Raw genomic sequence first — 15,690 nt, 5'->3', positions numbered from 1 at the left:
AGCTTGGGGCACTGGTCTCCAAAGTCATGATTACACAGGCAAACATGGGGGTTCTACATTGACAGAGAAAGAGATGCAAAGGTTGATAGAGCTTCTGGAACTATGGCCTTTCCCTCATTTCAGAACTGTGACTGGTGCCAAGACCTTTTGCAACTTCCTCTCAAGTTTCCATCTCTGCATAGAAGAGCTCTCAGCCAAAAAAACCGAGCCTGAGCACTCAGTGTTCATGGGCCTCTCAAGGAGACAGGCTAAGGCTCCTGACAAATTATACAGCTTAGGTGCGACAATGCCACACGCATCAAAGAGAAGAACATGCCATTTTACAGAATTCCAGAGCTTGAAACAAATTAAGTCTCCTTGATTGTCCAATCCGGCTTCCATTACGAGGGCACACACAGGGTGGAAGAAGAACCTGAGCAGTTACTCCACAGGCTCCTGAGCATGCTTTATAATGGACACATCACACAGGTTCTATTCCATCACCACAGGCTCCTGAGTATGCTTTATAATGGACACATCACACAGGTTCTATTCCATCACCAGAGGCTCCTGAGCATGCTTTATAATGGACACATCACACAGGTTCTATTCCATCACCACAGGCTCCTGAGCATGCTTTTTAATGGACACATCACACAGGTTCTGTTCCATTACCACAGGTTCTGTTCCCTTACACAGTGTGTGTGTCAATAATGCTGTGAATTCAGAAGGCCAAGAGGATGACTAGGCTCTCATGCCTTGTTTGATGGCATTCCCAGGCTGGCACAACCAGCAACACTGACTGCTGAGCTCCCCACCCCCCTGCCCCATCTCTACTTTGCCACTATGCTGCCTGCCTCAGATTTAATTCTTCAGATTTTCAACATCCATTGTACCAGGCTACATTCTGCCTGGTAATTTCTAGGAGCTTCTGTAACCCCATCTGGACCTCAGGACAGAGAACAGTCTGATGTATCTCACAGATTCTTTTCCATCGTCTGACAGCCCTTGGCTCACACACACATCTCTGAGTATTGCCAAATGGATGAATCCAAATGGGAACTGTCTCATAAAGTGGAACCCTTGATCCATTCAACCCCTATGCTCGGTTATAAAAACCAACTAGAATCTCTCTTAGCTGTAGCCCAAACGTCTCTCTCTTATTTATTTTTTTCTTATTTATTTGGTAGCCCAGGCTGGCCTCACACTTGCTATGGATGACCTTGGCACTCACCTTCCTGACTGCACACTTAAGAGCTGGGTAACAGGCGTGTATCATCACACCCGGATTATGGGGTACTGAAGATTGAACCCAGGGCTTTATGCATGCTAGGCAGCCCTTGAACTAGCTACCCTTACCCCAGCTCTGATAGCCTCTCTCTTCTTGAAAACTTTGTCTCGCCCATTCACATCCCTGCCTACTCCTGACCTGACCAGACTTTAACTCACCATTTGCTTTGAGAGACAAACTAAAGCAAACCAGACGGACCATTTTTAATTGCTGTCTCTGCAAATTCTCCTGAACCTAAGGTGATCACTCTGACTGGGCACACACATGCTGTCTGTAGGATTTAACTTCATGGTGGGTGAGCACATGCCACGGAGAGAGATGGGCTAGTAAATAAACCCAGAGTCAGAAGAAATGTAAAAGGCATGAAGTACTTTGTAACTCCAAACTGATAGCCGGCTTTCTAAAAATCATCAGAGCCCAATAGGACATGCTGACAAGGAGGGTACAGAAGTGGATGGAAGCTAAAGATGGAGACGAGCAGGAGCATACTGAAGGTCAGAAGACTTTGGAGGACAAAAGAAAGTACCAGATTTCCCTGGAGCTGGGTTATAGGTGACTATGAACCGCTGATGTCGGTGCTGGGAACTGAACTCGGGTCCTCTGGAAGGGCAGCAGATGCTCCTAAGTGCGGAGCCATCTCTCCAGCCCCTTATCTTTTTTTTTTTTTTTAATATTTATTTAATGTATATGAGTATACCATATAGTATACCATAGCTGTTTTCAGACACACCAGAAGAGGGCACCAGATCTCATTACAGATGGTTATGAGTCACCATGTGGTTGCTGGGAATCAAACTCAGGACCTCTGGGAGAGCAGGCAATGCTCTTAATCACTGAGCCATCTCTTCAGGTCCCCCTTATCTATCTTAAAAAGAAAAAGAAAGAAAGAAAGAAACAAAACCAAAACAAAACAAAAAATAAAACACAATAAAAACCCATTTGTGATTTTTAAGAAATCGTTCCCAAGCTGGGTAGTGGTGGCTCATGTCTTTAATCCCAGCACTTGGGAGGCAGAGGCAGGCAGATTTCTAAGTTCGAGGCCAGCTTGGTCTACAGAGTGAGTTCCAGGACAGCCAGGGCTACACAGAAAAACTCTGTCTTGAAAAACCAAAAAAACCAAAAAAAACCGAAATATTTCCCAACTTCAAGATCATAGGATAATCTTTTATGTTACCTTCTAAACATTTTATTTATTTTTGCATCCCAGTAGTCTTTCTTTACCTGTGGTTTATTCGTCTTATTTTTTGAGGTAAGGGGCAATTTTTATTTTCCCTGTTGTGTTAATTCAGCTTAGCTCTGTCTTACTCTGTACAGCCTAAATCAATAATTATTAAAATATGTGTGCAGGTTTTTTTTTTCTACATTTACCTTAGAATTGGCTTGTTAAGTTTCACTGCAGAAATCTACTGGGCTGGAGAGATGGCTCAGTGGTTTAAGAGGACCTGCTGCTCTTGTACAGGATGGAGCTTGATTGCCAGCACCCACAGGGCAGCCCACCCGCTGCCTGTCCCAGTCCCAGGGGATCTGGTGACCTTTGCTGTTCTTTGTGGGCACCACAAGCACACAGTGAATGGAAAATACATGCCAGTAAACACTCTTACACACATAAAAATTAAAAAAATCCATTGACCTTTTTATTATAACATGCTGTACAAATTCAATATGGTTTGAAATGATGTTTTTATGTTGTGCTGATGTTGATAGTTGAATCTTACATTTTAATTGTTGATGTGTCTGAGTCATTCCTACTCTGAATTACTATTATTTATTTGAATCCCATTCTTATTAATGCTTCAGAAACTTTATTGACTTTGTTAATTTTTAATTACCCTTTAAAATCGATTTTATTGTGATAAATGTACATAAAATAAGCTTGACTGTATCTACCACTTTGAAGTTCATATTCAAAGTGCTTTTCAATGGCATTAAGTGCATTCCCATCCTGATGCAGCCATCACCACTGTCAATCTCTAGTCCATCTTCCTCTTTCCAAGCACAACACATCACACAGCAACTACCCCCTCTTCTCCCCTTCCAATCCTCGGCAACTGTAACATCCACTTTGTGCCTGACTCTAAGACTGTAGTAAGAGGATTCCACCTATAAGAGAAATCACACAGCAGCTGTGCATCTGTGACTGCCCTACTTCTAGTCTGTGAGTCGAAGTGCAATTCCCTGGCAGTTTCAGATTGTGTTTCTCTAATGTGCTGATTGTTTCAAGTATCAAATTTTGGTTTTATAATGTATCCTTTTCTAATGTATTAGTTGTTTCAATTTATCAAATTTTGGCTTTACAATGTATCCTTTTGGATACATGTTGCCCTTTTTGGCCTTGTTTTTCCTTCAATAACTTTCCTTGGATTCCTTCTGCAGCTTTCACTTCTGGCATTGGATACTGTTACTGAAGTACTGTGGACTTGGGACCCAAAGTCTGCATGCAGCACACAGGAGGAGTACGTACAGAAGGATAACCTCATGACTCTGGGTCTGTACAGCCTGGGAGCGACAGGAATTCTTTTGTACATGTTTATACGGAGCCTGTAGGCTGAAAACACCAAGACAGCTCTTCTTCTGAGGTTACAGGTTTCTTTCAGACTTTGTTTTGTTTGTTTTGTTTTGTTTTGTTTTGTTTTGTTTTGTTTTTCCCCCCTGTGGTCAAAATGCCAGAAAGTTAGGGTTGGTATCCTTAGAGCACAGAGGAAGCTCTATACAGAATTATCTTATACCATGGAGGAAGGTAGTCACTTCCAGTATGTCAGAGGTGAGTGGAGCCTTGATTTATGCCTAGCTCATAAACCAGGAAAAAAAATGGTCAAAAATTCAGCCTTTACACTTTCCATATGTTGCACTCTCTTTCAAACCCAGGTCATTTCCAGGTCTCAGTATAATTTTTCTCCTTGATTTATAAGCTATGCAGACATATCCATGTGGGTCTCTTCCCACTATCAGCTGAGACAATGCATTATTAGTTTAGTTTCCCTAGCTAGTTACATTGAGTTAAAGCTTATGTGTTAAATGCTTTTTTTTTTTTAAGATTTACTTATTTAAAAAAAAAGATTTACTTATTTTATGTATGTGAGTACACTGTCACTATCTTCAGACATATTAGAAGAGGGCATAACCATTACAGATGGTTATGAGCCACCATGTAGTTTCTGGGAATTGAACTCAGGACCTTTGAAAGAGTAGTCAGTGCTCTTAACCACTGAACCATCCCTCCAGCCCCATTAAATACTTTTAACATGTTCTTAAATAGAAACAAAAGCACAGCCTATTGAAGCCGACTCCCATCCTTTGTCAGTTAGTATTGTTTTGTTGCTGTTGAGTTGGTTTGGGGGATGGAATCACTATGTACTTCAGGCTATCTGTGAACTCGTGACTTTTTTCTGTCTCTGACATCCAATTGTTAGATTTGAAGTAAGTGTCACCATATCTGGCCAATTTGATATTTTAATCCAGTAGATTCTAACAACCTTAACTCTATAGTGTTTCCTATGGAGAATGTGTCTGCACCCACCCGCGCACTTACTTATATTTCAGGTTACTAATCCACTTCATTTCTTGGGTCTTTCATCTGGGGTCTTTTCCTTCTCTTCTACGAGTAGCATATCCTTCAGATTTTTCTTCAGAGATTGATCAGCAATAAAATTTCTCAATTTTTGTTATTTTTGAAATGTCTTTAATTAATTTTCTTTAGTGATAGTTTTCCTGCATAGGAAAAAATCTTCTAGATCACTAGTTCTCAACCGTCCTAATATTGTGACCCTGTATATAGTCCCACATGTTGTGGTGAGCCCCAATCATAAATTATTTTGTTGCTACTTCATAACTGTAATTTTGCTACTGTTATGAATTGTAATGTAAATATATGCTATGCGGGAATGATATGTGGCCCCCAAAGCAGTTGTGACCCACACATAGGTTGAGAAATTGCTGTTCTAGACTGACAGTCTTCTGCCCAGTGTATTGAAGATATAATCTCACCGGTTGTCTCTTGACGCATCTGCTGCTTTTGAGAAGCCTGTTCCAAGTGCTGGTTCTGTGCACATCTGTCTCTAGCATCTTGGAGAGGGCTGCATCTAAGGTTTTTCAGTTTCTTAAGAAGTACTTACTTAGGACTGGAGAGATGGCTGAGCAGTTAAGAGCACTTGTTGCTCTTCCAGAGGACTTGGGTTCAATTTCCAGCACCCACATGTGTTGTGATAGATATTTGAAATGAATTGGGTGTTTCTACCCCACCTTAGATCATTTAGTTCCCAGATAAAAAATGCAAAATTTTTATATTTATAATAAACCTTGAAGAGCACTAGAGCTAGGCAGATATCAAGCCTCTAAGCAATTTTGTCTATTTCCCTGTCAATAGCTCTGAGATATGACTTGCCATGCTCTGCCTGGGCTGCTCTTACTCTGACTGGCCAGTCTCATAGCCAGTTCTCCTGATGGCTTGCCCTATGGTGTCTTCTCCACCTTCTCTTGTAAGAATTGGCTATGAGAGCTGGCCAATCAAAGTAAAAGCAGCCCCGGCAGAATGTAGAAAGTCGTATGTCGGGGTTATCGACAGGGAAGCAGACTAAATAGCTTAGAGGGTTGATTTCTGCCTTGCTCTGGTGCTGTTTAAGGCTTTTTATAAACATAACACTTCTCTGTTATACTTGGAACTGAATGATCCAAGGTGAGGTAGAAACCCCCACTTAATATTTACCACAACCCATCCGTTGGCTCACAATCATTTGTTTCTCTAGCTGCAGGAGATCCAATGCCCCTTTCTAGCCTACGGATGTGGTACACATACCTGACAAGCAAAACATGAAAGCAAGTTTTTACAAAGTAAAAAACGATTATAGTTTCCTTTAACCCCTGAACCATCTTGACAGCTCCCCATTTATATTAGTCTCTTCTTCTTGATCAGATTTTCTTTTCTTTCCTGTTTTGTTTGTTTGTTTGTTTGTTTGTTAAGATTTTGAATTTTTTGCAGACAGGGTTTCTCTGTGTAGCCCTGGCTGTCCTGGAACTTGCTGTGTAGACCAACCTGGCCTCTAACTCAGAGACCAACCTGCCTCTGCCTCTCAAATGCTGGGATTAAAAGTGCATACTACCATTCCTTGCTCAGTCTTGATCATGTTTTCAAAGCTCTTATAATCTGATATTCTGATGGTAAGATGTTTACTTATATTTTTTTGCTAACAAATCCAGTAAGGGAGTGCTTGTTGGCCCAGCTCTACTGTGCCGCTCTGCTGGCTTCTGCCCACCACAAATTATTTCTTGGTGTAGCAGTGGAAGCTCTTTTCTTCTAGAGCTGCTTTCTTCTAGGGCTTTGCGTTTCCCAGGGCTCTGAGGACTATCTACCCTGGTGTCATGCTACAAAGGAAAACTCTACTATAATCTTCTCCTGTCTCTGAACTACTCCAAAGGAATGATTTCCTAATGGGTGATCGATACATGAGAGGACCTGTAGCAGGATTAACCTGATGTGAGAACATGCGAAAGCCATGATGGCTCACACTGCGATCCCAGTACTGCTGAGGCAGAGGCTGGACGGGCATTCCAGGTTTGAGGACACCCTGATCTATCCAGTGAGATCTAGGCCACAAGCCATTGCATACTGGGACCTGGCTCAACCCCTCTTACTTACCCTTCACCCCCCAAAGTTAAAATGTTGCCTTTTTTTTTTTTAAAGGGTTTCATGTAGCCTAGGCTGGCTTCAGACTCCTTAGCTGAGGATGACCTTGAACTTCTGATCCTCTAGCTTCTGCATCCCAAGTGCTATGATTATAGACACAAACCACCAAGCCCAGTTGATGAGGTGCTAGAGATTGCACCCAGGGCCTTGTGCATGATAGGTCAGCACTCCTAGCTCAGCCCCTTTGGTAACTTTTAAGTAAATCAAATTCTTTGCCATCTGTATCTTGGTTTACCTAAAGGAGGATTTTCATGTGGTCATAATCGTATAAGACACGTAGTCCCTTGGGTGATTTGGTTTACCGAGCTACTCCTACAGCCTCTGTTATAAGTCACGAATCCCCGGGAAACCATCCAGTGGCACGCACCTGTGAGGGTCGTCTGGATCACAGTTAGGGAGAAATTGAGTGATTGCTTCAGCTACTTCTTCATTTGATAAGACATCCCAAAGTCCATCAGTAGCCAGGATCAGCACGTCATCTGCTCCGTGTTCGTATCTGGAGAGATCGTAGACTCTGACCTGAAAAGAACAGGGTGGGGGAGTGAAATGTGAGTCACAGACGGGGATGCTGTTTTCTGTTTCTAACCAAGTGGCTTCTGATTCCTAGCCTTTTCCTGTCTGGTCTAGTACTTTTCAAGGATGCACTTGAGGGGTGTGATTCCATAGCAAGCTTTGTGGAATGGACAGCCTCTTTCCAAGGCTTGCTTAAAAGACACTTAGGCCCAGTCACAGTTGTGAATGACCCCAGGAAGGGCTAAATAATTAACAAGAAAGAGCTGAGTGGAGAAGCTAATGGTTGAAATACAGCTGAAGGGATGACTTACACATGGACATAGTGTGAGTCAGGATGAGCATGGGGCTGGCCTGCTCATCTTTCTCTGTATACATAAAGTGTCTATTCTTTTCCAAGTGCAATAAACAGAAAGAAAAAAATAGATTCTTCCATTTAAGTCTATAGGAGAGACGAAGTCCATTTTGAATTTTAAGAAATGGCTCTAGGCTGGTGAGATGGCTCAGTGGGTAAGAGCACCAATTGCTCTTCCAAAGGTCCTGAGTTCAAATCCCAGCAACCACATGGTGGCACACAACCACCTGTAATGAGATCTGACACCCTCTTTTTGTGCATTTGAAGACAGCTACAGTATACTTATTTATAATAGTAATAAATAAATCTTTGGGTGTTTTTTGTGGGTGGTGCCATCCCTGGGCTGGTTGTCTTGGGTTCTATAAGAGAGCAGGCTGAGCAAGCCAGGGGAAGCAAGCCGGTAAGTAACATCCCTCCATGGCCCTCTGCATCAGCTCCTGCTTCCTAAACTGCTTGAGTTTCAGTCCTGACCTCCTTTGGTGATGAACAGCAATGTGGAAGTGTAAGCTGAATAAACCCTTTCCTCCCCAACTTGCTTCTTGGTCATGATGTTTGTGTAGGAATAGAAACCCTGACTAAGACAGGGGCTGAGGACAAACATCAGCTTCCCCTCTCTCAACTTCTCTGCCCTGCATGGCTGGGGAAAGCATAGGGTAGGGGCAGGAAGAAAAGAAGAGAATGTGGCAGACACTGCTGCTCTGGTGTTCCTTCACACTGGTGACACTAGTGGCATTTGGCCATCTTAGGCACAGACAATGGGCTACTCAGAAGTCTACCAGATGGCTCAAATTCAGTCTTTGTTCCAGATCAACCAGTTTGTCTAGGCCAGTGACATCCTTTAAGAGACTGATCCTGTGGATTAGCAGCCAGCTTGGTGGGGTGGCTGAAACCTAAAGAATGCTTCACTGTGATAAATGAGCACAATTAGAAAGCAGCCACAGGGTCCAGGACTCTGCAGTCCAGAAGACAGTAACAATTAGCTAATAGCCCAGCACATAAGGCCCCTTCAGGGTTAGAACATGCAGGGAAGTATTCTACCTGCTTTTAAATATTTTTTTCTCCTCAAAAGGTATGCTCGCTTAGTCCTGAGCTGACATTCTGGAGAAGGTGAGTGGAAGTGGGGTCAGTGAAGCTAAAAAGGTAGAACTTGAGTTTCGGATACCCCTCCTTAAGCGATTCATGTCGTATTTTCCCTCAACGGGAGACAACCAATCCCCCTTTGTTTTAGTTTCTGTGGTTGCTGGGAATGTCAGAGCACATGGAGCTCCAACATTCCTCTATGGAGTTCATATAGAAATTGATACACAGAGCATATCATTCCTCAAATGTTAGTGTGTGGACTAGTCAGCTGGAGAACTTGAGTACTCACAGATGCTTCTTAAGCTCTGGGGTGGGGCAAGAGAGCTGCAGTTCTCCAGGTGATGTCAGAGGTGCAAAGACTTAGACCACATGATGAGGAGCAAGGCCACAGGAGTTCTACTGAGCCTGGAAACCAACGGCTCTGTAGACTCTGTGATGCCAGACATTATTAGTTTCCTAAGACTATGGAAAGGACCATACATGTCACTCTTGGGCTCCCAACTCTAAGTCCTCCCTTGCCATGTTAATTCCATGATGTGTTAAATGAAAGCTGGAGAGCTTCCGTCTGGATACTCTACAACAAGCTACCGTGACCATCTGAGCTCCACGGAACAGGAAATAGTAAGTATCGGGAGGTGGAGAGTGTCACGTGGCTCAATTTTACATCTGTAGTTGAGAGGTGTTTCCATCTGCTCTTTGGCCCTTCCTAAAACAGATATTTCCAGGATTGAAGACAATACCCAATTGTGGAATCTGCCACGTGAACAGGGTACCCAAATGGCTTCCAAATGCTTTGTACTGATCCAAGAAGTGGTAAGCTGATTCCTTCAGTCTAAAGTCAGCCTACCCAGCAGTAGGAAACCTGGGCAACAGAACCACATGGGTTCACACCAATACAATTGAAAATGTTGTTCCTCAAGTCCATCAATAATTGGAATCTTCAATTCTATTTGCTTTTCTACACACAGCTCACTAATGTGGTTTGAATAGCCAGCACAAACAGCTTTTTCAATACCATTTTCTACAAAATCTTTATGTAAAGAATCCAAAGTCAGTAGCAACCCCATTCCTGGGGTGTTCCTCAATTAACAGCCTTTTAGGTTTTTACTGCTATCCTTTCTTTCCTGCCCTTCAGCCAATTTCCAGAGGACGTTGCCAACTTTCCACTTACAGCTTGAGTCTTGTACATTAACCTATGATGTAGAATGCTCTGGGAAAACACTTTCAGGAAAATTGGACTGGTGTGCAAGTCATCCACCCTGCACTCATCCTTGCCGGCAACCAGGACTTTAGTGGACTGAAGCGTTCAATGCAGACCTCACATTCCCTCCCTGAAGCGGTTCCTCCCAAGGTTCCTCTGTTCACATCCTGCAACAACTTTTAATGTTCCTGGAAGTCTCAGATGAATCTAGTGGGCTCCGAGGCTCTATAGGACTAAGAGGTCTCTCTGGAAGTGTTGCCACAGGAGACTGGGATACCACCCCACCATGCACACCAGCCCATAAGTCTGAACTGCCACACTCAGGTTAGAGTTGCCATTCTGCTATGCAAGCCACTGTGTGCTATGAACTCAGGGTTTGTGTTAGCTGATCATACAAAGTCTTCTGCTCTCATAGAAACATAATGGCTTAATCACAAGAAAATAAAACTTTTGATATTTTTGTTCTGTCATCTCTCAGCATGCAAATGTCAAACTACCACATCTATGGGTTGTACAGTCATACAGTATTTAACTTTAAGAATTGATATGTGAGTTACTAACTTCATAAAAACTGCTGCACAAATGTCAGTGTGGATGGAAAGCAGCGTTTCTAACAATTTCTGAAGTTGCCCCTAAGCCCACGTCTGCCATTTTTAACAACTATATATTTATATAATGATCCGCTCTAGAAAACTGCAGTGTCAGAGGCCCCTCTCCCCCTCTTGTCTATGTGCATGTGAGTGCATGCATGCATGCATGCGATTGTGTGTGTGTGTGCATATGCCACACAGATGCAAGTACATGTGTGTCATGATGTGCACATGTAGGTCAGAGGGCAGCTCGGTGTTAATCCTTAAGTTCTACTTTGTTTGAGACTCTTTTATGCCGTCAAAACCAAAACCAAAGTACCCATGGGACACTTTATGTTTTCTTTTGAACCCAGGGAATCTCCTGCCTATGAGGCCTAACTTCTACACAATTCTGAGAGTTCTTACTCTTACTGAAAGAAATAACAGTCAACTAATTACAACTATAAACTTAAACACTCATGTAAATGTTCATTAAGAATGACGGGACAGCCAGGGCAACACGGAGGAACCCTGTCTTGAAGTCTTGAAATATTACAAAAAAAGGAGGAGGAGGAGGAGGAGGAGGAGGAGGAAGAGAGGAAAAAAGAAAGAAAAGGAAGAAAGGAAGGAAGAAAAGAAAGGAAGGAAGGAAGGAAGAAAGGAAAGAAGAAAAGAAAGGAAGGAAAGAAGGAAGGAAGGGAGGAAGGAAGGAATCCTAATAGTTTGTTGGGAGTGTGTATCCTAAGCTTCCCTTTGAGAATTGTACAAATACAAAAACTGTGTCTATATGGCAAACGTGCTTTTACTTTCTATCTAGGATAGCCCACATTTTCCAATAACAGGTGAACTCACACACCCTGCTCTGAGACAAAGTCCCCTATCCCTGAATTTAATTAGCTTTTTTGTAAATCTGCTTTTACATAGCAGGTTATATTTCCTTTCTTAATTCATCAAACAGGAAACTCATCAACTTGCATTTGTTTTCCTCTCATAGATAGGTGGTCAACCCTAACTGTCAAGAGTTCACAGTAGGTAAGGTACTTTATAGGAAAGCCATGATAAGATGACTCTTAAGATGGCCAGCCATAATTCCTTGTCAGAACATCTTCACAGCAAATCAAGTGTCTGCCTCCGAGAGCACTGGACTCAGCAACTCCTCTGCCATCAGAATGCTGCAGTACATTCTGGAACTTCAGAGGCCAGTGCTCCTGAAACTGTGAGGTGCTGCCTGACACCCATAAACCACTTGCTCTTGGGACAGTTTCTCTAGGAACCCAGCTGTCCTGCTCTGAGGATTTAAGACCATTTGGATAAACCATGTGCTACTGCTGAGAGCCCCACTAACTGCCGGCTGCTGGTGGTCATCTGAGGCTTCCACCTTAGCCTTGTCTTCAGATTCCAGACAACTAGCATCTGAATGGGAGTCTATGAGGGGCTCTGGGGGGAGAACTACCCAGACCACTCAGTCTGGGGACCACAGAACCATAAACACTAATAACCACAGAACCTGCAGAGTGGATAGTTTGGAAAGTGGCCTGTTTTAGTCAACAAAAGGCAAAAAGTTATGTATTGAAAAAAACCTTCCAGGCTAACTTTGTATCAGTGTTTCTCAACCTTCCTAATGCTGCAGCCCTTTAATACAGTTCCTCATGTTGTAGTGACCTCCAACTATTACATTATTTTGATTGCTACTGCATCACTGTAATTTCACAATGTTATGAATCATAATGTAAATAAATGTGTTTGGAGACAGATGTTTGCCAGAGGGGCCATGGCCCACAGGTGGAGAACTGCTGCTCTATATGGTTAAGCTGGGACACTGAACTACCTGGACTTTTCTTTTTGGTCTCTGTCTACATGTGGCACTCAGTAGTTTTGCTTCTGCCTATCAGCAGGAAAACAGTAAGAAAGCTCTCCCTGGGTGGGGCCGAGAGAATTCTAGAACTGTCCACGGGGTCAGCTCAACCACGTGGAGGGAAGAAGGACATCCATGATTGCTCTCAGTACCTCCCGAGGCTCCCAGTCTAGCAGAGCTGGATTAGCTAGGGAGTTGTCTTGACTCTATACTTTTATATCTATTTTAAAATTGGTTCAGAAACTCAGAAGGAAAAAGAATTTTATTTTCTTCTTTAGATCCTAATAATTCTTTCTTTCCTTCAGGCTAGAAAGCAAAAGTATATGTGTGTGTGTGTGTGTCTGCATGTGTATATGTGTATGTATGTGTATATTTCTGTATGTGTATATGTATGTGTATGTATGAGTGTGTATGTGTATGTGTTTATGTATGTATGTATAAATGTGTATGTATGTGTGTGTATGTGTCTGCATGTGTATGTGTATATTTCTGTATGTGTATATGTATGTGTATGTATGAGTGTGTATGTGTATGTGTATAGGTATGTATGTATAAATGTGTATGTATGTGTGTGTATGTGTCTGCATGTGTATGTGTATATTTCTGTATGTGTATGTATGTATGAGTGTGTATGTGTATATGTATGTATGTGTAAATGTGTATGTATGTGTGTGTATGTGTCTGCATGTGTATATGTATATGTATGTATGTGTGTATGTATGTGTATATGTCTGCATGTGTATATGTGTGTGTATGTATGTGTGTGTATGTGTAAATGTGTATGTATGTGTGTGTGTGTGTGTGTGTGTGTGTATGTGTGCATACATTGGGAGAGACGCACACACCAGCCCTTGAAACCATGGGAAGGCAGGATCATTACGCTAACAGTCCTCTACCTACTCTTGCAGGCACAGTGACTGAGGTGGGTCTTGTTTCACAGGAATGCACTCTTGCTTCTTTCTTCCTGCCCTACCACCCCGTTCTCTCTCCCTTTGTATCATCTGCTTCCTTATCTGAACTCCTATTCCTTAGGAAGCAAGTAACGGGGCTTATGGCTAAGTATTCTTCAACCAGTCTCACCTAGAGATGGCCCCAAATTCCAATTTCGGAGGGACATATTCTCCCTATGTTTTCCTTTTCCTTTCTTTTCTTTTCTTTTTAGACCTGGTCTGTCTCTGTCTGTCTGTCTGTCTGTCTGTCTGTCTCTCTCATGTAGCTCTGGATGCCCTGAATTTACTACTAGACTAGGCTGGCCTCCAACCCAGACATCCACCTGTCTGTGCTTTCTGCTACTGAAGCAAAGGTGTGCATCTCTATGCCCAGTGTGCGTTTTTGTTTTTAAATATGCTTTCCACTCTCTATCTGCCAAAGAGAACTACCCCTTTACAAGACTTAAAGACTATGAGGCGCATACCAACACTCTTCACCTCTCTAGATTATTCTCATGTAACCATAGTAACCTCCTCTTGCACATCAGCTTTCCTTTTCATGGTACCTGAGAATTATTGTTTCTTATAAACCAGACAGCAGAAGCACAGAGTAGGCAAACATGTTCTTTCCCCAAATGGGGACTGTAGCCTGAAGCACAAAAAGTCACCAAGATCCAGAAGACTGTGGGTGTTAAAACATATATATATATATATATATATATATATATATATATATATATCCGTAGATATCCTTCGTGATTGCAAGGGGAGTACCAGGACTCCCAGACATATTCTCCTTCAATAAGAAAGTGGTCACATGAACTGCCTCGGTGTGAAACAGTCTTCCGGAAGCCAATAAGGAAGAAGGGGAGAACATTACTGCTCATCAGTAACCACACACCGGACCTCATGCCCGGGATTTCACTGATGCTCTTATTTCCTCCTACCCATAATCCACCAGTCCAGGCCAAGTCAAGCCCCATGATGAAGGAGAAGCAACTGGGGGCCTGCTGGTGACTGGAGTGGGACTCAGACTCAGGCTCTTTGTCCTTTATGAGAGGAGTGTTTTGGAAGAAAAGGATTGTTTAGATAGAAAAAATTTCCCAGGATTGAGCTAAATGTGCTGGCGTTATAAGAAACAGCTGACGGACTCCCAAAAACCAGAGAGAGGAGAGACAAGCAGAGAGAAAATTAGCCTGGTTGTGGTTCTGTCTGGCTGGGCTAGAAGACACAACTGCTGAGTAGGGGGAGGGAGGGAGTTGGCTCTGCATGCAGAACAACCCCCAGACAGAAAAGGGCCTTGTTCTTCCAAGAGCTCAAACTGGGGCACAGTCTTGGAGTGGAGGCCGGAAAAGAAGGGTGAAATTAGGAATCCTAGCTCTACAGAGGGCCTGTCACAGGCCCAAAGGGGCGGGGAGCGGAGAACATCTGGAAGTTGAGGCCTTAGGCCTGTGCCAAGCTGTCTGAGTAACAGGATGCTTGTGTGCCGGGCTGGAGGTGGGGACTGTTAGGAGGGAGGACAACGCTGAGGACTTGGGCACCGGTGCCTGAGGTAACAAATCCCCTCAGTTCTGAACTTTTCAGGACGCACAGTTGAGCCTGGAGCTTCCTAATTAGGCAAGAGGCAGACCTGGCCAGAGAGGCCTGGGGGCGGGGCTGCAGTCCTCGAGGTCACACAGAGTAAGCCAGGTGCTGTTGACCGGAGAGGAGAGTGAAAATCTCTCTCACAGCCCTGTAGCCTGCTGCTAGCAAGGCCCCTGCTCCTTTGGCGGGGGGCCTCTTGTGGAATGGAGGTCTTGGCTGGAAATCTCTTCTTTAGACCCCAGAAGGTCTGAGAGAGGCTCCGGAAACCTGGCGGCTGCTCTTCAGGTTTGGCAAACGCAAGGGTTTTTTCCAGCGCCTTGTGTTCAGCAAAACTGAAGATGTGTTTGGCTAGAAAGAAACCCTTCTCTAATTTTTAAAATCCTGGTAATTTTTTTTTTTACATAAATTTGATCCACATGGTTTTGATTTATTTGTATTTAATTCATCAAATCAAATTAGGAGCCGCAGTGATGAGTGGGATCAGTGGGAATTTCCAAGAAGGGTTTTGAGCCCTTTTTCTTAGAATTGAATCACATTTCCTCTCCCAGTTCCAGTCCTTAAAACCACCAGACTGAGCTGAATTTGAAATTTGGAACCCAAATGTGCAGAGACAAAGCATAGCAGGAAGATGCGCGGAGGAGGTCCCAGAGAATGTGG

At 43.2% G+C, this 15,690-nt stretch overlaps 1 protein-coding gene across 1 annotated transcript in view; it reads right to left on the bottom strand.

The window, feature by feature from the left end:
• Ppm1h (protein phosphatase, Mg2+/Mn2+ dependent 1H) overlaps positions 1-15,690 on the bottom strand; it is a 276,682-nt gene that overhangs the window by 13,799 nt on the left and 247,193 nt on the right. Inside the window, exon 9 of the mRNA XM_031350264.1 lies at positions 7,318-7,469. Coding sequence (XP_031206124.1) covers positions 7,318-7,469 — 152 coding nt within the window. The remainder of the gene's footprint in view (positions 1-7,317; positions 7,470-15,690) is intronic.

Source organism: Mastomys coucha, unplaced genomic scaffold, assembly GCF_008632895.1.
Source record: "Mastomys coucha isolate ucsf_1 unplaced genomic scaffold, UCSF_Mcou_1 pScaffold4, whole genome shotgun sequence".
Lineage (NCBI taxonomy): Eukaryota > Metazoa > Chordata > Mammalia > Rodentia > Muridae > Mastomys > Mastomys coucha.
Note: the sequence above shows the minus strand (reverse complement) of the source record. Positions and strands in the feature narration are given on the sequence as shown.